The sequence below is a fragment of the Talpa europaea genome (assembly GCF_964194135.1).
Source record: "Talpa europaea genome assembly, chromosome: 7".
Classification (NCBI taxonomy): Eukaryota; Metazoa; Chordata; class Mammalia; order Eulipotyphla; family Talpidae; genus Talpa; species Talpa europaea.
Window position 1 is genome coordinate 98,494,628 of NC_140074.1, and position 24,303 is coordinate 98,518,930.

General features: G+C 41.3%; 1 protein-coding gene across 2 annotated transcripts in view; it reads right to left on the minus strand.

The window, feature by feature from the left end:
* Positions 1–17,559, minus strand: part of PIGL (phosphatidylinositol glycan anchor biosynthesis class L) — a gene marked incomplete at both ends in the record, with an annotated part of 55,033 nt that extends 37,474 nt beyond the window's left edge. For both annotated transcript variants that reach the window (XM_084237029.1, XM_084237028.1), the window contains 2 exons: positions 11,596–11,695; positions 17,322–17,559. In XM_084237029.1, coding sequence (XP_084093155.1) covers positions 11,596–11,695; positions 17,322–17,559 — 338 coding nt within the window. The remainder of the gene's footprint in view (positions 1–11,595; positions 11,696–17,321) is intronic.
* Positions 17,560–24,303: the final 6,744 nt, after the last annotated feature.

The window sequence follows — 24,303 nt, forward strand, 5'->3', positions numbered from 1 at the left end:
ATATTTATTTATTTATTTATACAAGCACTGGGTACAAAATCAGGCCTCTCTTGAATCTCTCTTGTTTCTAGTCAGAATGCTTTGGGGCAGCATATCTGACTCTCACTCATCTTCTAAAATGAGGTGACGAGAAGACCACAGTGTTAATAATAAGGCTTAAAAGCATCATTACCTTTTCTAGGAACTCTTTTTCCATGTTTTGAACTTATTAATGTGACTATTATTAAAGTATACACAGATTTTTTTTTTTGTGGGACTCTTGCTGGCGGCCGGGGAATGAACTGGCACTGCAGAGGCTGCGGGCAGCCTCGCAACCCAGCGCTCAACCACTGCGCCATCAGGGGAGGCCCCACAGAATTATTTTTAATTTAGAATTTATTTGTATGGATAGTAGCCAAGTAGAGATGTAAGAGTGCCGTAGCAGATACGTGAGGTAGTCTTTTAAAAATACATATATGATTTGAAAAGTAAATTTCCTGAAAATCAAAAAAATCATGAAACTCTACAGAATTCTGTGGAATTGAAAAGTGGTAGTGTCCCTCTTCTGTGCCACAGTTAAACAGCAGCTACTGTTAAAGAGTCTGGTATATATCCTTTTAGACGTTATCTATGCATACAGAAATGTGTGTGCTTTTTGTTTTGTTTTAAAATGTAAATGAAGTAATTCTATGGACTCTTCTAATGTATTATTACCAAACACAAAAGCAATATATGAGCACCCAGTCCATAGGCTGTACTTTCCAATCACGTGAAACTCCCTAGTATCCCCAGAGGGTCTCCCAGCTTCCTTCTAGGCCTAACTTTAGCATATACGCAACCAGCTTTCCACTGAGGCAGTAAAAATGACTGCCATGCCAACATCCATTATCAGTTCCTGTACCTTTAAGCTATTTTTCTCTTTCTTCAATACCTAGCACAGTGCCTTACCCATTCCAGGCATTTAATAGGTATCTGTTAACAACCTTGGAAATGTGTATTTTAGTATCATATGACTCATTAAATTGGCAGAAGCATTAGATATTAAGGAACCATGTAAAGTCACCCAAAGTTGTCTAATGACTGAAGTTATGCCTTCTCTTTTGGAGAACTGAATTTTTTTCCTCTCTTTAAGGGATTATATTAGGGCCTTATTTTCCTGAGCTCTGCTGGCTAAATGTTTCCCTGAAATGGAGCAATGAAGTTTAGAACAATAGAAAGAAAGCACTGAGCATACATGTCAACTAAATATACTCTTAAATACACATTAGCCTTTCAAATATACTAACAAAGTAGTGACCTACTTTCCTGCAGAAAGTCAGGAATCAATTCTGTCTTCCTTTCTGGCTATGAATACTAGCACTGCCATTTATTAAATGTGTGACATCAGAAGATTCTCCTGAGCTTTAGTTTCTTCATGTGAAACAAGAAGAGAGAACAACACCTCTCTTGTCTAAGAATTAAATGAGATGACCTTTGTGAAAGTGTGTGTCAGACATGGAACAGGTATAAAATATAGTGGTTGAAACAGATCCTCTGGTGCCAGATTGCTTCAGTTCATATGCTAGCACTACTACTTATTAGCTGAATGACCTCAAGCAAATTACTTTACCTTTCACTATGCCACAGTTTCTTATCTATAACTTGGGCAAAGTAATTGGATTATTTTGAGGATTAAGTGAGATCATGTATTTAATATGGTTTTTGGCACTGATGGTTTAACGCATATTTATTGCTACTATTATGAGTGTAAGTCCTCCATAAAACTTTCCTTTCTTTTCCTCCCTTTTATTCTTTTCTTTGAGTCATGTAAATAACTTAAAGTAAGATTCCAAAGCCCTACTTTTTCTGGGCATAAAATGAGAAACGGAAAGACTAAAGGTTTCATATTACTAGGAACTGAATTGTGTCCTTCCAAAATTCATTTGTTGAAGCCTTAACCTCCCTAAGTGGCTGCATTTGGAGATAGGATCTTTGGGAAGCAATTACAGTTAAGTGAGGTCACAAGGGTGGCACTCTGGTCCTATAGGACTGATGGCTTTATAAGAAGAGAGAATTTTTTCTCTTCCTTCTATGTGAACATACAATGAGAAGACTGTAGACTTGTTTGTAAGTCAAGAAGCAAACACTCTCCAGAAAATGATCCCACTGGACTTTGATCTAAGAATTCAGTCTCCAGAACTGTGAGAAAATACATTTCTGTGGTTTAAGCCACCCAGTCTTTGGTATTTTCCTATGGCAGCCTGAATAGACTAAGACATGTCGTTTCCGTGAATCTTCAAATTGGCTTCTTGAAGTTATTTCTTTTTTTCACAAGTTTGCTCTCTTTCTACTGTAGTATTTCACAAGTAGAGGATGATACTTCATGATCTTTAGTATACACAAAAATTGTAATGAACTGAGACAGATGACAAGAGAGTAAAGATCTTGATAATCAAGCCGGGATCTTTGGTTTGACTACAGTTCTCCCAACTCAATCTGACTATGAAAAGAAAAAAAATCTTGCATTGCTGGGCCGATGCTGACACTATACAGGTAGGAGACTGTGCAAATGAGGTGCCTGAGCAAAAGCTCATTATTTTCATCATAACTATTACTAAAAGTCAAATCACAACATACACCTACAGAATAAAAGTGAATCGTATCATCTTTTAAAAAATAAGCAAATGATTTCTTTCACAAATTGCCTTCCAAGGTTTACAGAGGAGGAAGTTTTGGAACAGATATTAAGTAACTTCCCCAGATAATGCAGTTAAACTGATAAAGCTGGGGTTTCAGTATAGGAAGGCTGGCTTTAGATTTGTACTCTTTATTTTTTTATCCTGGTTATTCATCATTGTTGTGGGGAAGAATTGGGTGTAGGCCAGAGGTGCAGGGGGTGAAAGAATTCACCAGAGACAGAGTGGAGAACACTGCTAAAGGAAGCAGTGGGTGAGACAGGATAGGTCTGCTGCCTTGATTTGTACTCTTTAAAACATTGCAAAATTGGGCCTCCCTGGTGGTTGACTGCAGCACTGTGGAGCTGTCCACAGCTCCTGCAGTGTGGGTTTGATCCTGGCAGGCTGGGGAGATACCACATGGTGAGGCAGACCTCTCTGTCTCGCCCACTGCTCCCCTCAGCAGTGTATTTCAGTCGGTCTGCCTGTTTTTTGTTTTTTTTTTAAAGATTTATTTATTTATACATATAAGCACTGGGTACAGTCAGAAGCACGGGAGGGTGAGAGAATTCACGAGAGCCAGAGCGGGGAACAGAACAGGCAGGCTGACGAAATACACTGCTGAAGGGAGCAGTGGGCGAGACATGAGAGGCCTGTTGCGCCATGTGGGACCCTCACTGGTGTAGCCGGGGATCGAACCGGTACTGCAGAGGCTACGGGCAGCTTCACAGGCCAGCGCTCAACCGCTGCGCCACCAGGGGAGGCCCCAGTTTGCCTGTTCTGTTCGCTGTTCTGTCTCTGGTGAATCCTCTCACTTTCCCCGCACATCTCGCCTGTACCCCAGTTCTTGTATGCGTGAATAAATAAATCTTTAAAAAAAATTGCAAAATCCACTAGCAGAGATAGAGATGATCCCAATAGTTTTACAGTGAGCCAAGTAAAATGGAAGAAAAAAATTTTTTTAAGATTTATTTATTCGTTCGTTTATTTATTTATTTATTTATTTATTTATTTATAAGAACTGGAGTACAGGCCAGATGCATGGGAGGGTGAGAGGATTCACTAGGACAGAGCAGGGAGCAGAACAGGCAGATGACTGAAATATACTGCTGAGGGGAGCAGCGGGCGAGACAGGAGAGGTCTGCTCACCATGTGGGTTGCTCTGAGGCTGGTGGGGATCAAACCCGCACTGCAGAGGATGTGGACAGCTTCACAGCGCTGCCCTCAACCGCCTGCACCACCAGGGGAGGCCCGGAAGAAAAATTTGAAAAACTTTTTCCTATTTCTTTGCAGGGCATCTGTAGGGTAAGGAAAAATGTCAGGCTTTTCTGCCCTCCCGCCATCAGGATAGATGATGGATCCTTGTCCTGAATGCATGCCTGATGGCGGGCACCTGGAATAGGGTGTGGGCATAGATAGATGGGATTCACCTGGGCTGAGACTGGGCTTTTAAGGGCGGCGTCACGGGGACGCCAGCAGAAGCCGGAAAGAAGAGCCGAGAAAGAAGTAGCAGAACCCAAAAGAGAAGCCGAGAGAGAAGCAGAGAAGCAGAAGCAGAGATCACTGGAGAGCCCAGATAGAGTGAGGATTTGCTGGGGGCTGGGAGGACTGCCAGCGCCCTTGCCTGCTGTGTACCTGGTAAATCCCAATAAAAGACCTTGCAAAAGCCACTGAGGACTCTGACTCCTCCTTTACCCGGTCTGTTGGATCAGAAAACCTGCACCGTGTCCATTCCTGCCACTACAGCATCAAAATGAACAGAAGTCCTCCCAAAATCTAACACAATGAACACCAATTCCCAACAACAATGCCTAACAGAATATCTTTTATAGCCAGTAGTTAAACCAGTTAATGTAGAAACACTAGATGTGTTCTCAATTAAATCATTAATACATATAAAGTTGCCTGCTCTTACCATAATTATTTAACATAGTTTAAGGAATTCCACTGCAATAGAAGTGCAACAGAAATAAGAGACACATGTTAAAAAAAAAAATAGAAGATTAGGGTGTCCCTGGTGGTGCAAGGGGTTAAGTCTCAGCACTATGAAGCTATAAAGCTACTGCAGTTCTATCCCCAGCCAGCCAGGGAGCTAACCCACATGGAGCAGCAGACCTCTCCTGTCTTGCCTGCTGCTCCCCTCAGCAGTGTATTTCAGTAGATTCACTGTTTTGTTTCCCACTCTGTCTCTGGTAAATCCTCTCACCCCCTGAATCTCTGGCCTGAACCCCAGCTCTTGTATACATAAATAAATCTTTAAAAAAAGATTACATGAGTATTATTTACAAATGACTTACTTATAAAACTTAAGAGACTCAATAAAATAAACATAAAAATCAATAATTCTTCTACATACCAGCAGTAAAATCTCAGAAAATATATTAGAAAAATTCTCATTAATAACATAGCAAAATATGACTCAAAATAGCTTTACCTAGATGAAGAAAACTACTTTGTTGCAGTAATTCATTATCTAGGAATAAGGAAAGAGAACTCCAAAAATTTATAATAGATTTAAAAATATTTAAATGTTAGAAAAATTTAAATATTCAATAGTAGGAGAATGTTATGTAAACTATAGTACACACTTTAATCAAATCTTTAAAACAACCATTAAATATTGTTAAGGATTATTTCATGATGTGGAAAATGGCTAAAAATACTCTAGTGAAAAAAAAAGGCTATCAAATTTTTTATTTTTTATAAGATATTGATTTTGTTAATACTGGTATTTTTCTTTGGGTAGGCAATTTTTCACAGTCTTCTTAAGTTACCTTCACTCCCACCCCCAACTTACATGACATTAAACTTAAAATTTTTTCCCTCATTATTGGTTGTCATTTTCTCTTGCTCATATCCCTGGTTCTCCTACTCTCATCACTCCAGCTGATCTATAGGCAATTTCATCCACTCCAATGGCTTTAATCTTCCTATATGTTAAGCTGCCTAACCTGTTATTTTCCCATAACTCATTTCTCCTCCTTTGTAAACTATGCTAGCTACCTTGGTACCACCTATGCCTGTAATTTCCATTATCCAAAATTTCTTTTGTTCCTTGAAATCCTACCATTTCAGCCTCTTAAATATGAATTAAAATCATTGCCTCATCTCCATCTTAGATGCTGCACTTTAAATTGAGACATTCTCCTTTCACTAGGACAAATGCAATCAACTGACTGGTCTTAATCTCTTCATTCTATCATTAGAGTCATCAGGTTGATCATTCTAAAATGCAATACTGATTACCTCTCTCCATTATTCATTGTTTATGTATCTGTTGTGATGTCATGAAGGTTCAAACAGGAAGAGAGGCTTGTTCTGCAAAGGTTAATTTAGTCACTGCTCACCTAAGCTTCCCCACCTGCCTTTTCCATTGGGAGACAGGGGAAGCAGCTAACTAAAGGAACAGTTGAAATGAAAAAGGAAGTTCACCAGGAATGCATGATGACAATTTAGGCCTAACAAGCTACTGGATTTTGTTTACAAATGTGGTCTTAATCAGATCAGAGTCAGTAAGCTTCTCCCCATACCCAGGCTCTGCCTGCTATGGATCTTCTAAAGGTTCTAGGCAGTTCTCCCAGTGTTGCCCACAGAAACTATTTTATCTTTCTGGCCCTTACCTCTGATTAACCTACCTTTTGTTCTTTGCTGTGCATTTGACACTTAAAATAATCTCCTTCTTCTGTACACTAAGTAGTCCTAAACCTATGTCCCCGCTTAGGACAATCCCCTAAACCTTCACTATCCTAACTGAATGAAACATCAAGTCTATTTGGGATGTAATGCATACAGGTTTTGCAAGACAGCAAGACAAAATGAGCATTTTCCCCCTATAGCCATTACAGCAGTCTCTGCAGAAAATATTAGACACAGACTTTCCCAGTATATAGTAGTTACTACAGTAGCTGGGAAGGTAGTAGACAGATGTTAGTGATGGTCAATCATGCAGGGCAGGAGGCCAGAGATAAAGTCTGCCAGAGACTTACGGTTTTTCTCTGTATATAAAGAGATGTGCAGGGGGGAAACATCCTCTTCTTAGCAGGACACAGTTATGTCAGCAAGTGACAACTGGAACTGCTGCAATCACTAGGTAACCTTGAAGGGAAGCCTGTTCACATGATGAAGACAGTTGAATAGAAAGACTGTAAGGACTTAGGTTTTTTTATGATGTTGGGGAACCATCCTATACTGTCTTGCTTCTGGTTGACTCCACATGTGAGAGGACAGATATTACTTTTGGAGCCACCAGCAGATTCAGCATTCACTGTAATCTATTACACTTACTCATATCTATTTGTGCCAGTAACTTCTTTCCTTCATCTAACAATATACTCATTTTAATCTTCTAAGGGTATAAACCAAAACCAATTAGGACTAAGCTGATTGTAATGCCTACTCTTAAAGGAACCTGTCACTTCAAAATGTTTTAAGTTGTATTATCACCTTCTTGCAAATTATCCCAAAATAGAAAAGGAAAACCTCAAAGAAAGGGAAGCAAGTACAAATAAATTTATAGTAAATTACAAAAGTTAGGTTGTTGGTAAGGAGATTTTTAAGCCCCAAATGTTGTGATACAAACCCCAATTGCTGTTACATAGGTCTCTGATATTTTTTTATTTGAAAAGAAAAAAGGTAGGTCAGTAACAGTAAAGTAAGCTTTATTTATTTATTATTATTATTATTTTAAAGATTTATTTATTTATACAAGTACCGGGGTACAGGCCAGATGCATGGGAGGGTGAGAGGATTCACCAGAGACAGAGCGGGTAACGGAACAGGCAGACACTGCTGAGGGGAGCAGCGGGCGAGACAGGAGAGGTCTGCTGCACCATGTGGGATTCTCGCCAGCCAGCGGGATCGAACCCACACTGCAGAGGCTGTGGACAGCTTCACAGTGCGGCGCTCAACTGCCTGTGCCACCAGGGAGGCCCCTATTATTATTTTTTAAAAGATTTATTTATTTATGCATACAAGAACTGGGGTACAGGCCAGAGATGCGGGGGTGAAAGGATTCACCAGAGACAGAGTGGGGAACAGAACAGGCCAACTGAATGAAATACACTGCTGAGGGGAGCAGTGGGCGAGTCAGGAGAGGTCTGCTGCGCCATGAGGGTTGCCCCCTGGCTGCAGATTGAACTCTTGCTGGAGTGGCTGTGGATGGCTTCATAGGCTGCATCTTAACCCCTTCCGCCACCAGGGAGGCCCATAAGCTATACTTATATTTGCCTCAAAATAGTAGGAGAAAAGGCATGTTGTATGATACCTAAAATTTTTTCACTACAAAAACTTTCAAATGAATGAAAAATTAAAAGTATAATGAACACTCATGTACCTTCCATGGAGGTTTAACTGTTAATATTTTGCCATTTTGGTTTAATTTATATAGGTAAGTATTTTTATTCTGAATTTTTTTTAAAGATTTATTTACTTATGCATACAAGAACTGGGGTACAGGCCAGAGGTGTAGAGGGTGAGAGGTTTCACCAGAGACAGACTGGGGAGCAGAACAGGCAGACTGACTAAAAACACTGCTGAGGGGACCAGCGGGTGAGGCAGGAGAGGTCTGGTCTGCTTTGTCATGTGGGTCACCTCCCTGGCCAGGGATCGAACTCGTGCGGCAGTGGCCACGGATAGCTTCATAGGCTGCCTCTTAACCCCTTGCGCCACCAGGGAGGCCCCCCTATTCTGAATATTTTAAAGTAACTGCAGACATCATGATCAGAGTCATATTATATTAGCCTTGGTTTTCTCTTTTTTCTTTTTTAAAGATTATTTATACAAGAACCGGGGTACAGGCCAGATGTGCGGGAGGGTGAGAGGATTCACCAGAGACAGAGCGGTTAACAGAACAGGCAGACTGAATGAAATGCACTGCTGAGGGGAGTAGCGGGTGAGAGAGAAGAGGTCTGCAGTGCCATGGGAATTCCCGCCAGCCGGCCGGGATCAAACCCGCACTGCAGAGCCTGTGGACAGCTTCACAGTGCGGTGCTCAACCGCCTGCGCCACCAAGGAGGCCCCTAGCCTTGCTTTTCAATATCTTCTTTTCTAAATATATTAAATAAAAGCCCCTTTTCATTGTAAGGATTTTATGAAATCCCTAAAAAGATTAACGAAAAAATAATTATACCCATGTTGTTTGAAAGCAATACTTTCAATGTAAGAGAAAAGAGGTTTAACTGTAAAATCAAAGACATTAATAAAACCCCTGAAATATTAACTTTGAATTATAATCATTAGTATTCTTGATTTTTTTCCTCAAAAATAAGACACACATACACACACACACACACACACACACACACACACACACTGTCCACTATAAAGGTCAAGTAACATTAAGAAATAATAGCACTATAGCAAAGAACTCTCCTAGTAATCTTTGTTATGGACTCTAAATACCATATCCTATTAAGAGAAATCAAGGCTTGTTGGAGGTATGGATGATTTCAGGACTCAGGCAGGAAAATATATAAGACTACTAAAAAATCTTGGTTTTGACAGCAAGGAAATTCTAAAAGACTAAAGAGGTCATAGCAAAAGAACATATGCGCCAACATGAAGGGGCCCAATGACCAAAGATGAGACAATTAGAGTATCACAGAACATGATGACTTAAATTGAAACACCATAAGTGTTTCACATAAGTTCCTACTGAAATTTGTAAGTGCCCTCTCTTAGCCCAGAAGCAAGCAACAAATTACCATAGGGGTATGCAGGCCATCAACTCCTTATTCTGAAAATGGTAATTAAGGAAAGAATTAAGCATTTATCTTGTTTTATGGATAAAACTATATATTGGGGTAACTAGCCCCAGTTGATAAGTAAAGATCTGCTTTATAGAAGAATTACAGCTAAATGCATTTAGAAATCATGGGGCATGTAGAAACTCATCATTTGCAACTTGCAGTTAATGACTCAAGTAATAATTATTCATATTTCATGAAAGGTTGATGAGGGTCTTTAAAAGGAAGGTAGCAACCATTGCCATGTGAACTCACTGATCAAACCTTAGAATCAGTATAGTATAAGTGATAGTATATGTCTCCTGAAATCATGCAACCTGAAGTACAGTTGTCCTTTGAATAACATGGGTTTGAACTGTGAAGGTTCACTTATATGTGGACTTTTTTTCAATTAAAAAATAATTTACTGGTTGTTGATCAACATTTCTTTTTTTTTTTAAAGTTTTTTGTTTTTTAAAGATTTATTTATTTATTTATACATTCAAGCACTGGGTACAGTCAGAAGTGCGGGAGGGTGAGAGAATTCACCAGAGCCAGAGTGGGGAGCAGAGCAGGCAGAAGGACTGAAGTACACTGCTGAGGGGAGCAGTGGGCGGCGGGAGAGGTCTGCACGCCATGTGGGACCCTCCTCCAGTGGTCGGGGAGCAACCGGGGATCGAACCCAGCACTGCAGAGGCTGCGGGCAGCTTCGCAACCCAGCGCTCAACCGCTGCGCCACCGGGGAGGCCCAACATTTCTTGATTGATGTTTTAGTTTTAGTTTATTTTCTCGACTTTAAAATATGCTTAATAACATTTTTTCTCTAGCTTACTTTAAGAATACAGTATATGGGGCCTCCCTGGTGGCACAAGGTGTTAAGCACCGCACTATGAAGCAATCTGCAGCCTCAGCAGCACGAATTCAAGCCTGGGCTGGCCAGGGAACAACCCACATGTAGCGGGAGAGACAGGAGAGGTCTTCTATGCCATGTGGGTCACCTCCCTGGTGACAGAACAGTTAAATGGAGAATATGAACCAACTATAATGCATGGATCTTGTTTAGATTCTGATCTGAACAAACCAATGCAGGGCCCTCCCTGGTGGTGCAAGGGGTTAAGCACAGCACCATGAAACAATCTTCAGCCTCTATAGCATGTGTTCGACCCTTGGCCGTCCAGGGAGCAACCCACATGGCGCAGCAGACCTCTCCTGACTCGCCTGCTGCTCTCCTCAGCAGTATACCTCAGTAGATCTGCCTGTTCTGTTCCCCACTCTGTCTCTGGTGAATCCTCTCACCCTCCTGCACCTCTGGCCTGTACCCCCCAGCTCTTGTATATATAAATAAATAAATCTTTTAAAAAAATGAACCAACCAATGCAAAAATACATTTTTGAGCTACCTGAGGAAATTTCAATACAGACTGGATGTTGGAGGATCTAGGAATTGCTGTTAATACTAATTTTGTTAGATGCGATGATGATGATGTGGCCATATGAAAAAGATAACCACCACCTTTTAAAGAGATGTAGTCCTAAGTATGGAGGGTGAAACAACCCGATGGCTACGTTTTCTTGAAAATATTTCATACATAGGGGCCTCATATATTTCATACATAGGTGGCACAAGGGGTTAAGCACAGCACTGTGAAGCTATCCGCAGCCTCTACAGCAGGAGTTTGACCCCTGGCCGGCCAGGGAGCTACCCATATGGCGCAGCAGACCTCTCCTGTCTCACCTGCTGCTCCCCTCAGCAGTGTATTTCAGTGGATCTGCCTGTTCTGTTCCCCACTCTGTCTCTGGTGAATCCTCTCACCCCTGGCACCTCTGGCCTGTACCTCAGTTCTTGTATACATAAATAATGAATAAATACAATTATTCCATACATAAAAAATGGTCAGTGGGGATAGACGCAAGTTCAGTAAGGATTGATGACTACTGAGATTAGGTACTAGGCATAAGAGGATTCAGGATACTGTTCTTTATACTTTCAGTATTTTTGAAATGTTATAAACTTTTTTAAAGATTGAAGAGAAATAGCTATCTTAAGACACAAAATCTGAACAGAAGTTGAAAAAATGTATTTTCATTACACCATCATTTAAAAACAAATGTGAAACTATTTTAAGTTGACTTCTCAAATAAGATGTTCTTATCCACCCACATTAGCTTTTTTGTGTCTTTTGAGTGTACCACTGCATATTTTTTGCCAATGAATTTCAACACAGTTAAAGGATAAGTTACCTGTTGTCAATAATCAGCACACTGGAGGGTGGAATCCCCAAGACGTCGCAGCTCTGCAAAAGCTCTTTTTTACGAATCTCCCCTTGATTGTAGTAATTTCCTAAGGATAACAAATATATAGTGATAAGTTTCTTTAAAAGTGAAACTATCTATTCACTTATTCTTATCTTGCTCACTAAAGGAATTAAGCTACTTGAAAAATTTGTGGTTATGATAAAAAGTTGAAGAAAATACAGTACTAAGATTACTCTCAGATATTCCTGTGAAGCTACCAGTAGCACAGATCTTTTGAATCACCATTCAGTTCTTTCCCATCTCTATAGTTACCATGTTTGTTGGTTTGCATTTTAGTCACATTGTAGGCAGCATGGTGTATCACCAAATGCAACTGATTTAGGATTGACTCTTGTAAAACCACTCATAACAAGAAGTGGGGTTCCTGCCACACTATTAATTTGGACTCCTTTATATTGAAAAAAAAAGTCCTGAAATATTTGTTACATACTTATTTTAAAAAGAGGCAGCATCCTGAATATTATAGGAAAATGCCCAGGCATCATTCAGGAAAATATACTCCTTTGAAGAGCTTAGCAATTCTAGTATGATTGTGGGGGATCTCAACCACACTGGCACCCCAAATAGATTAGTCTTTATTTTCCTATTATACATTTAAGAATAGTTCTGGTAAGTACAATTCATCTGTATCTTTACAAATATTATACAATGAAGCTTTGTTACCACTTAACTTGCACTTATATGTGCAAATGTCTAATATACTACTTAATTAAATTTTGTAGCAGATAATTGCTTGTGTGATTTGTGCACATAACTTTTCTGAGCCAGTCTCTCCACTTAAAAGCTGTGAACAGAAGTTGAAAAAAATCCTTAGGCTTTCCTGGGGATTAGATGATAATATGTGAAAGTTCTTTTCTCAGTTTCTTTACCTTTACCTTCCTCATACTCTTCTTCCTTTCTTCCTGAATTTCAATTCAGTTTCATAAACCAGATCAGATGACATTTCCTGTGGGAAAGCCTTCTCCTAATTTCCCTGGCAAATAGTCACTTCCAGTATTCTGTTCCTAAGTATAAACATTTCTCCATGATTGGATTATTAATTTCCTAAATGTCACTGACTTTAAAAGTCATGGTCTCACTCAACTTTGGTGTCCAGCACACTGTAGGCACTCATGCAGGACTGAACAAAGAGAGGTCCACTTACTGTCCCAGATATCTTAGAGAAAAACTCCTTTGTGAATCCTTTAAACTTTGGCAGGGTTTTCTCCAGTGCTAGTTTTGAACTGTTTGAACCCAGTTAGTAAAGCCATTATATTATATCCAACAAAGGGATGAACCCCCTAAAAAGGGATTCCCCCCTTTTTTTTAAAATCAGATAGAGACTTACAGATTATGGACATTACATTTTAGTTTCCTCCATTCCCATACGCATACCCTCTTTTACTTTGTTCCAAAGTTATTTGATCTTTGGCGACAGAGTCTAATATACTAGTGATGTGATTATTAAGGTAAGATGCTGTGCACATCAGACTCATTAGGGTTTAAGAAACTACTTAGAATTTGGTCTGATGTGCTCATGGAGGTTTTTACTGCTCTGTGTTTGAATTAAGGATTTAGGAATATTAAGGATTTAGAAATATACAAATAATGGGAGCATATGTTTCAAAAGTTTTTACAAATAGGAAAATGTGACCAAAAAGTTTGGAGGTCATTTTTCTAGAAAACAAAATCAGTGGAATGTAGATTTATTTATATAGAACTACATCACATGTGTATAAACTCATGCAAATGGTATGCTTAGTGGTCTTTTGTCTTCAAATAACATACTTCTCAGTAATAATTAGCAATCATAATCACATCTGATAGAATTTAGTCACTTTGTAAAGACCCACATTTACAAACCACAATGAATAAAGGTATAGTTTTAATTTAAAAATTTAATTTATTCATTCTAAATAGGCAAAGAATTTGCATAAAAACAGGAACAAATTATATATATAGCAAAGAGAAAAAGTCCCTCTCCTGTTCCTTTGGTTATCCAGACCTCAATTTTTTTATTTAAGATTTTATTTATTTTTGTGTAGAAGAACTGGGGTGTAGGCCAAGTGGGGGTGGTGGTGAGAGGATTCACCAGAGACAGTGTGGGGAGCAGAACAGGCAGATCTACTAAATACACTGATGAGGGGAGCAACAGGCGAAACAGGAGAGGCCTGCTATGCCATGTGGGTTAGCTCCCTGGCCAGGATTGAACTCAAGCCATTGCGATGGGCCTTTGCGGGGGTGGTAGCACTGAGACTTAACCCCTAGGCAACCAGGGAATCCCCAGACCTCTATTTTGGAAGTTTTAACTTATCAGAATTGAATTTATGATATTGGTAATCAAGGCATTGTGTTTTGAATACCTGGTGTTCTACTAATTTCATGAATCTGAAGAAATTCCTTAAGTTTCTGGAATGCTAGCAAGATTTTTCCCTGAACACGACCAAGCTATTCTAAAATGTAGGTGGAAGAAAAAGGGTGAACCATTTCTTAAATATAAAAGAGTGGTATTTCAGTTCTGTACTGGTTAGAATCTATGCAGGAAAACAGAAACTTTATCAAATATTGATATGTCCATCTGCTAAAATGGAATGCAAAGAAGTTGATGCATAACTGATGGAGGGTTTTAGGGTGAAACAGGGAACCTTGAGTGAATCAACCCAGAGATTAGAGACAGCAAGAAGAAACTACTAATCCTAAGGTGGAGAGATAAAAGGGGGTAGTATTAGTAGAGTCCAAAGGTCTTGGTTCCTCAAAGGAAGCTGAACCAAAAGATCCCAACCCTTTTCCATTAAAATGTATCCACAGAACTCAGTTGGAGAAACCATCCTTTAAAAATGAGGTCAGAATACAAAAATGCACAAAGCATTTGAACAGACATTTCTCCAAACATATACTAATGGCCTGTAAGTGCATGAAGATCATTAGGGAAATGTAAGTCAAAACCACAATGATGTATCATTTTTACATCCACTATAATGGCTATTGGAAGAAAACTAAAAACCAAAGTAAAACAAAAATGGAAAACTGTAAGTGTAGAGGAGGATATGGAGAAACTAGGACACTTGTGCATTGTTGGTAGGAAGAGAAAAATGGTCAGCTGCTGTGGAAAAGTTTAGTGATTTCTCAAAAATTTAAGCATAGAATTTCCAGATAATACAGCATTTCTACAGCTAGTTATTGTTCATAGCAGTAGTATTCACAATAGCCTAAAAATGAAGACAACAATCCAAATGTCTATAAACAGGTGAATGAATAAATAATGTGGCGTATACATACAATGGGGTATTACTCAGTTATAAAAAGGAATGAAGTTCTGATAATGCTACAGTATGGACGCACTTTGAAAATATTATGCTAAGTGAAATAAGTCAGACATAAAAGGACAATTACCAATTTCCATACCAGAGTGGAACATGTTATAACTGATGAAACTATATTGACATCAAAAGTCCATAGTTTGATAGAAGAAAGTGAAAATCAAAATCAACAAAAAACTATGAACCAGAGACACTCTATGGGGGGTGGGTGGTGGGGAGGGGAGGGATTGGGGTCAAAATAAGGGGGTTGCAATTGTATGGGGAATATAAAAATAAAATTTATTTAAAAAAAAAGAAAGTCCATAGTTTGGGCCTCCCTGGTGGCACAGCGGTTGAGCACTGGGTTGGGAAGCTGCCCGCAGCCTCTGCAGCACCGGTTCAATCCCTGGCCACCGGGCGAGGGTCCCACATGGCACGCAGACCTCTCCTGCGGCCCGCTGCTCCCCTCAGCAGTGTACTTGGGTCCTTCTGCCTGTTCTGCTCCCTGCTCTGGCTCTGGTGAATTCTCTCACCCTCCTGCGCTTCTACCCAGTGCTTGTATAAATAAAAAATAAATCTTAAAAAAAAAAAAGTCCATAGTTTACATTCAGCTCACTCTTGATGTTGTACATTGAGTTTAGACAAATGTATAATGACATGCATTCACCATTATAATATAATAGATTTTCATTGCCCTAAAAATTCTGTGCTTCCCTTCTCCTCCTGGTAACCATTGAAAATTTAATTATCTCCAGTTTTGTCTTTTCCAGATTTTCACATAACTACATATAATATGTAGCTTTTCTGATTGGATTCTTTTGCTTAGAAATATTCATCTAAGTCTTCTCCATGATTTTTCGTGGTTTGACAGGTAATTTTTTTTTTAGCAATGAATATTACTTCATTATATGGATGTAGCAGTTTATCTATTCATCTACTGAAGGACAGTTTGCGTGCGTCAAAGTTTTGACAATAATGAAAAAAGTTGCTGTGAACAGCTTTTCCTGTCAACGTAAGTTTTCAACTCCTCTGGGTAGAGATCAAGGAGTATGGTCCTTGAATGGTATGGTAAGAGTATGTTTAGTTTTGCAAGAAATTGCTAAACTGGGCCTCCCTGGTGGCGCAAGGGGTTAAGACACAACCTACGAAGCTATCCGAAGCCACTGCAGCACAAGGAGATACCCACATGGCACAGCAGACCTCTCCTGACTCACCCACTGCTCCCCTCAGCAGTGTATTTCCAGTTGATCTGCCTGTTCTGTTCCCCACTCTGCCTCAGGTGAATCCTCTCACCCCCCACACGTCTGGCCTTTACCCCAGTTCTTGTATGCATACATAGCATTCTAAAATGGCTATACCATTTTGCATTTCTACCATCAATGAATTGAGTGTCTGTTTTTCTACACCCTTACCAGCATTTGGTGTTCTTAGTGTTCTGGATTTTAGCCACCCTAATATGTGTGCAGTGCACACAGATTTTTAAAATTTTTGCTAAATGAAAAATTAACATTAAGATGAAAAGAATATAGAATAGTATAAATTGTAATTTTTGTGAAAAATCTGTATGGAAAAAAGAACTGGACACACAACCAAATGGGAAACGAGATCATGGGCATTTGAAAAAAATTTTTATTGAGGAATACTTTCACATACCACAAAATTCACCCATTACATATGTACACTGCAACCACTTCATTTAGACAATTGCGCAATTGTCACCATGATCCAGAATCATGGTCAATTTTTGTTTTCTCTTTTGGTCTTTTCTGTATTATCTGAATTCTTTGAAAAGCCCCTTTACTGAAAAATTTGGGGGGTTAAGCTACAAAACTACCTAAAAAATTACTTTATAGTGTAATGATCTGAACCTATATCTTCAAATTGACATATGCTTCCTTCTACCATAAAACGGATTTTAAATAAAGTCCTTTGCTATAGTCAGAAATAAAACATTATAGGGTTAACCATATACAACAGATTCTGTTGGGTGTATACAGCAAGATCATTATTCTTGATCCTTCTGCAAATAAAAAGCTTCCAAGGATAATAAACACAGTCGCAATTCTCACCGCACATATGAGGTAACTGAATGTATAAACAGATATGAGTTCTCTAGTGCTCCTCTATCCTGCTATCAGAGAGTGGAGTAAGACAGTCGCGGACTGCCACTCCTCAAACAACTCACCTGGTAAGCTAGCTGCTACTGTCATCAAGGCTGGGACCACCGATTCTCTGTGAAGTGCCCAGAGAAAGGCCCGGTGCATTCATTTTGTTCCTACAACACAGAACCCTTACAGAAGTGCATCGACATAGCTAGGTACCTAAATCCCCTTTACAGCCCCGGCTCCCAGGGCCCCGCCTACAGCCTCCTACCTGCTGAGAAGCAGAGCAAGGACATCCGGTGCCTCAGGCGGGCCAAGCCTAACACAGTGGGAGCAAAGAACATGGCTTCGTCGTCGGGGTGCGCGATCACCAGGAGGGTCCGAGTTCCGCCTCCCAGCAGGCCAGCCTGCTCTTGACTCTTCATTCGTTCCGAGGCGTCCCAAACCCAGAGGAAACCCCATGCCAGGACCAAGGCGGCCACCAAACCCAGGACCCCCACCACTTCCATGTGCCAGCGGCACCGCGACTGCGCAGTAGGGAAGATGCCGCTGACGCCGACTCCGGCGGGAAAACTGCAGTCGCGGAAATTGCGTTCCGAGTCTCAGTCAGTCCTACGGACCGGCTGCAGTGGCTCGAGGCAGAAAACGTCGAGTTCATGCGGTAGCTTTACACAGACGCCTCCCATCACGTCTTTTACGAATTCTCTCCACGCTATGCAACATTAAGTCCTGTTCCTGCTCGATTTCAGAGCCGAACCGTTAAACCTTCACTGTACAGTTTGCTAACCTTGTCCTGTGTTAACACTACAACGGGTTTAAAACAGCCCTCGCATCTTTAGCAAGCGTTCTCTCCTAGCTTCACCATTTTATAACTCATCTCTTCAACCGCGGGATTTTCCCGTAATTACATGATTAGACCATCCCTTACCCGGAGGAGGCACCGACTTTGTCTTCCCGTCTTAATTTGGGGACGTGGAATGGTGGCTTCTCTAAAGTTAAAGCATGCGCTTACAAAGAACCGCGAGGTCACTTCAGCAGAAGAGGCTCGGCGGGCTCTCGGTACTCGCCAGGGCCACAGGCTCCTCGGTCGAGAGACTTTAGATTAAGGACCGACATCACGAGCACATCAGCCTCGCCAGACACTTCGCGAAGTCCCGGTGCGAATTACAGCCGGAGCCCTGACAATACCGGGTAGGTGGCCGCGCACGCCTCTGGCCCCGCGCGTGGGGGCTCAGGCGCCCTTCCCGCAGTCGCGGGCCCCGGAAGGCCGCCGCAGTCCCGCCGCGCCGCGCCGCGCCGCGCCGCGCCGCGCCGCAGAGGGGTCGCAGGGCCAGACCCTAGCTTTATCCCATTTTCTTTCCCACGCCCGGTGGAAGACCCCGGGGGCAACGGGAGCCGGTGGACGGCCCAGCCCGGGTGCGCGATGGCGGCGCGCTGGCTCCGGCCGAGCGCGGCGCTGCCCGGGTCCGACTCCGGTCGAGGGGACCGCCACCGCCAGACCGAGAGAGGTGTGGGGACCCGGCGCCGGGGAACCCTGGCAGCTCCGCCAAGGTAGGAGCTACGCTCGGCCAGCGGAGGGAGTCGGTCTCTTAACCTCCGGAAGGAGGAGGAGCCGGCACCGGAGCCGCCTTAGCCGCGGCCGCCCGGGCTGGGGGGAGGGAGAGGGGTTGAGTCAAGATGGCGGCCAAGGTGGCGAAGCAGCAGCGGCGGCGGCAGCGGCTGCTGGAGTGAGCTCCCGGCTCGCCGCGCCGAGCGAGGTCCCCGGGTGGGGACGCGCGCCAGGGCCGCGTCCTGCCCCTCAGACCGGGGGGCGCGCCGCCGTCCACGCTCCGCCAGCTCCCGGTGAGTAGGCCCGGGCGCTCGCTGCCCCGGCCTCCTGGCCACCGCTCGCCCCGGGGTTTCCGAGGCTCCCCCGGCACTGGCTGCCGGAGCGGCTTCTCCGCCGGGCGAGGGCCGTCGCGGGCCCGGCTAGCCGGGACCCGCCCCAGCCGCCCGGCCTCTTCCCCTCGGCCGCCCAGGGGCGAGTCGGGCGCGGCGGGGAGCTTGGGCTGGGCGAGTGGAGGAGGCTTTTGGAGTTTGGAGGAAGAATGGGCTGCGGCCGGGCCGGGGCCGGCTGCGAGCTGTCCTGTGGGGAGGGGGTGTGGGGCGTGCGGTGCCTGAGGGCCGAAGAGGGAGACTGGGAGCGCCCGGGACCCCGGGTGGGGCCGGCACAGGTGGCGGGCCTGGGCTCGCTGTGAGACGGAGTTGGTGACGGTCTCTGGAGCGTGGAGGGTTTTGGGGAGGGTGACAGCGATGGGTAAGCGCGTGAAGAGCAAACTAGTTCACCTTTCTAAGCAAAGCACTTTGGGGTGTAATGGCGAAGGGTGGGTAGCGGGGGAAATAGCAAAGATCGGCACCGTATACCTCTGCCGTTTATTATTGGTGTTTTCATGTGCGAAGCCAATGAGTGCACCTTTTGTGGGGGGCGGGGGGGAAGAGGGATTTGAGAAACTGTAATTGAGGAATCAGTAATAGTGAAGGGGAGACGGAATTCTTCACGTTAACTGGATACGTATCGTGTTGGTGGGAATAAGTGGTATTTATGAAAAGTGTTTACTCAGGAAGTGTCATTTTTCTTTTTCTGATAATGCATACCACAGTGCCGCTTCTACAGAGTTAACCTTGGAGAGTAGTGGTATAAGTAATCCTAATCTTTGGGATTAGTATATTCACTTGCATTAGATTTGCTTCCCTAATTATATCCCAATTATATTGAAATTTACATTCCTTATGAGCACCCTGGTGAGGCAACGATGGGAGGCAGAACTTGACAGTGTGCAAAGAGCAGCAGGCCTGGGATTTTAAAATGCCTACAGATATTCGTTCGTTCAACACATCTCGATCAGTAGCTGCTGCTGTTGGGTCACATGTGATTTTCCCTGTGGATATTGAAGAGTCGATGTCATTTAATTTTTAGTAATTTTTTGAAAATGTTCCATGTCTCCTTTCATAATGATATTTATTGAATGAACCAACTTGCTTAAACTCAGAAACAGACCAATTTTAGAATCTGATTTAGACAGGGGTAAAAATGACAAGAAATAACCACAAGTTGTTGGAGACATATTGTATCTTATTTTCCCATTATGTTATAATGCAGTGGAAGTTTATTTTAATATTTATAGTACACAGTTGCTTTGCCTTGCTTTAAGCACACCTGTTCATGGAAATCAAGGTTAAGACATACGCATACACATACATGAATAACATTCACATACATATATGAGAATGTGATTACTTGCAATACTAAAATACTCTCTCCTTTTACGAAAGGCTTACCATATGTCGAATTGCTCCCCTGAGGGAAAGATGATACAAAGTGTCCTGATTTTTTCTTTGACTGTTTGACACTTTGGAACATGATCAACCTTTCTGTGTTTCAGTTTCTTCAGCTATGATAATAGGAAAACCCCTGTCTTCCTCTAGTTGGCTGTTGTGAGCCTAAGAGTTAATAATTACTTTAAGCAGGTTGAAATTGCTTTAAGCAGGTTGAAAGGGTTATATATTTTTGTGACGGGGTAACAGCTCCTTTGTACTTCTGAAACACCTCTCACTCCACTTATACTTTCTACTTTGTGTTTAGGTGTTTATGTTCCTGTTATCTCCTGTTGAGGACAGGATAGCCCCTCTTTCATTTTATCTTTATATTTAAGGCATTGTGTGGGATTTCAGTTTTTAGTATAGGCTATTGACATGTAAATGTTTGTTGAATGAATAAATATAGGATTCTAATTAGAAAAATTAATTCATGTTACAACTTATCAGAATGCACCTGTTATCTGCTGTGATATATCTATGTAGCTGTGATTCTCTCCATGTCCTCTGGAGGAATACCTCTTTTTAACTGGGTATCTTACTAGATTTAATCATATAGTAAAACTTAAGTATTTGGCCTGCACTCATTTTTAAAAAAGCACAAAATACTTGGTTAACTTGTGTTTGTTTTTTTTTTTAAATTAAGTTTGTTTTACAAGGCAATTTAGATTATCAAGTATTTTGAAACTTTTTTTTTTATCTTGTGAACTGGTAAGATTTTCTTGCCATTGCTGTCTACAGTAGAAAGCAAAGGCCTTTGAATAGGCCAGGGATTTTTTTGTAGGTAAATGTCAAGCAGTTACTCAATTTTGTGTGTATTTTGTTATTTATTGAATAGTTTTAATTGTGTTTTCTCATCTGTCTTAATTGCAATTTCAAATTCTTATGCCTGGGGATGATAGGGATCTCACATATTCATTTATTTCCATCTGTTCTACTTCAAATATTGAATTTTACTAAAATGCAATACAAAGAAGTAGTAAACGTTGACCAGAATTTATTATGTATGACTTATTTGTTAGATAGAAATTCATGTATTTTAGTTTATTCACTGTTCAACCAGTGTCAACTGCCATTATGTTCAGGGCATATTACTAAAGGCTTGAAAGGTATAAAGTTGAGCAGATATGAATGACTCCATCTATAGATTGCCTGCTGTTTGGTCCTTTTCATATTTGAGGATGCAAAAAGTTTTACAAGGATGGTTAAGAAAGCCTTTTGTTTCTTTTTCTGTAAGGATTTAGGAGTATTGAAAAGCTTCTGTCATGTAGCAATAACTGTGTATGGAGCATCTGGTTTTTATTTTAGTGTTCTTCTGGTGGTGGTTTTTCTTGAACATGGTTACTGTTCTTCTACCATTTTTTTCTATGCAAGAAGTTTGTATATTACTTGAATAGTTTTCAGATATATTTACTTGAATATTACTTGAATAGTTTTCAGATTTTTTTTTGAAGGGTCCTTTTTGCATTTGAAGGTAACACCATATAACAAACACCATGCCAATGTTTCTGTGGAGTTCTTCAGTTTGATTCTTTAATTTGTGTACTACTACTTTTACTTTAAAGTGATCTCAAAAACATCTGCATTGATTAAAATAAGATGCTACTAACTTACAGATTTATAGGATGTAGAGTCATGTAGATTATCTAGTCTTGTTTGTTTTACTGGTGAATAAACTGAAGGTCACAGAAGTGAAGTGATCTGCCTAAATTGTTGTAATTGGGCAGTAGCAGAATCAAATTTTTTGACATCCATTCTAGTGGTCATTCCATCATACCATATATACAGCATTACATGGTTCAATGTGATAATTGACAATTACTTAAAACAAAAAGTGGGGTGGATGGGGAATGAGAGATCACTTATTTAACTTAGGTATTGAATTTAAGATACTTCTTAATATTAAATTTATGAATTAAAATATAGTTTGAACAAATTAGTATTGATCCACATCAGTACTGTGGTCACTGAAAATAGTTTGCTTAACATTTTTTGGTTTTTTACTTTGCTTATCTTTAATGTGCTGTGAGGAATATCTTAAAACTGAGGTTATATGGATCTAGTGACATCTTACAGAATTTAATTATTTCAGTGATGGAAATTCTGTTATGCCAGTGGTTAGGTATCTCTGATTCCCAAACAGGTGAAATTATTTTACAAATTAGTTATTGTTTACATCACTCAAACTTTTGGAAGTTTTTTTAGATTCATTTTATTTATTTATGCATACAAGAGGAGGTGTAGGCCAGAGGTGTTTGTGGGGGGAGTGTTCACCAGAGACAGAGTGGGGTGCAGAACAGGCTGATCCACTGAAATACATTGCTGAGGGGAGCAGCAGGTGGGCTAGACTGGAGAGGTCTGCTGCACCACGTGGGTTAGCTCCCTGGCCAGGGGGATCTAACTCTTGCTGCAGTGGCTGCAGATAGCTTCATAGTGCTGAGACTTAACCCCTTGAGCCAGCAGGGAGGCCCTGGAATTTTTTTTTTAATTATGAGGTACTTTGATTGTTAAATAAAAGCTTACATAAATAGCATGATCATGAACTGTATCTTATTGCTTTGTAAGTATACATACCATAATTAACTATTTTGAAAGAAAAGACATTATTTTTATTTATTTATTTATTTATTTATTTATTTATTTTAAAGAGGCATGGATTTTTTAATTTATTTATTTGTTTATTTTTTTTTTTTATTTGTATGTTTGTTTATACATGCACTGGGTACAGTCAGTACAGGAGGGTGAGAGAATTCACCAGAGCCAGAGCGGGGAGCAGAACAGGCAGAAGGACCGAAGTACACTGCTGAGGGGAGCAGCGGGCGGCAGGAGAGGTCTGCGCGCCATGTGGGACCCTCCTCCGGTGGTCGGGGAGCAGCCGGGGATCGAACCGGCGCCACAGAGGCCGCCGGGAGCTTCGCAACACAGCGCTCAACCGCTGCACCACCCGGGAGGCCCAAAGACATTATTTTTATATATTTTTTTTTTATAGAGGCATGCTTTATTTATTTATTTATTTTGTTTGTTTATTTATTTTGTTTGTTTGTTTGTTTATACATGCACTGGGTACAGTCAGAAGCGCGGGAGGGTGAGAGAATTCACCAGAGCTAGAGCGGGGAGCAGAACAGGCAGAAGGACCGAAGTACACTGCTGAGGGGAGCAGCGGGCGGCAGGAGAGGTCTGCGCGCCATGTGGGACCCTCCTCTGGTGGCCGGGGAGCAGCCGGGGATCGAACCGGCACTGCATAGGCTGCGGGCAGCTTCGCAACCCAGCGCTCAACCACTGCGCCACTGGGGAGGCCCTCAAAGACATTATTTTTAAATTGTCGTATCTTCATGTGAATACTGGAGCATGACATATTTCTTTATTTCATTTGGTCTGTTAAATGTGTTGCATAATAATGTGTTGCATTAAGAAGGGTTATTTTTTCTTTTACAGTGCTCTTTTCTGGAATATTCTTTCCCTGCCTTACTTTCTCAAACTCTACCACATCTAAATTCTGCCTATTTTTTGAGGGTTTGATCACATATCTTTTCTTTCAGGAAGTCTCCTCCTACTCTTTCCTCCAAAAATGTGTATTTTTCATTCTGGAAATACATGCTTTACTTATGTGTCTATTAAAACATCAGAGTTATTTATATACATGCCCCTTTAGTCTCTACTATTCCATGTGCCCATTGTAGGCATGTATCTCAGTTAATTTTTAATCCTTCTCCTGCCCCCACTCTTAGTATAATACTTCTTGCCCAGGAAGTGTGTAGCAGATATTTTGTTGAATGCATGAAAAAGAGCCTAGCAGCTAGAGTTGTTTGGTGCTGTTGTAGAAGCTGACAGATACATATGTGGGGAACTGGATGCTGAATAGTTTATGGAAATTAAAATGCAAGTAGAAATTCACCAAT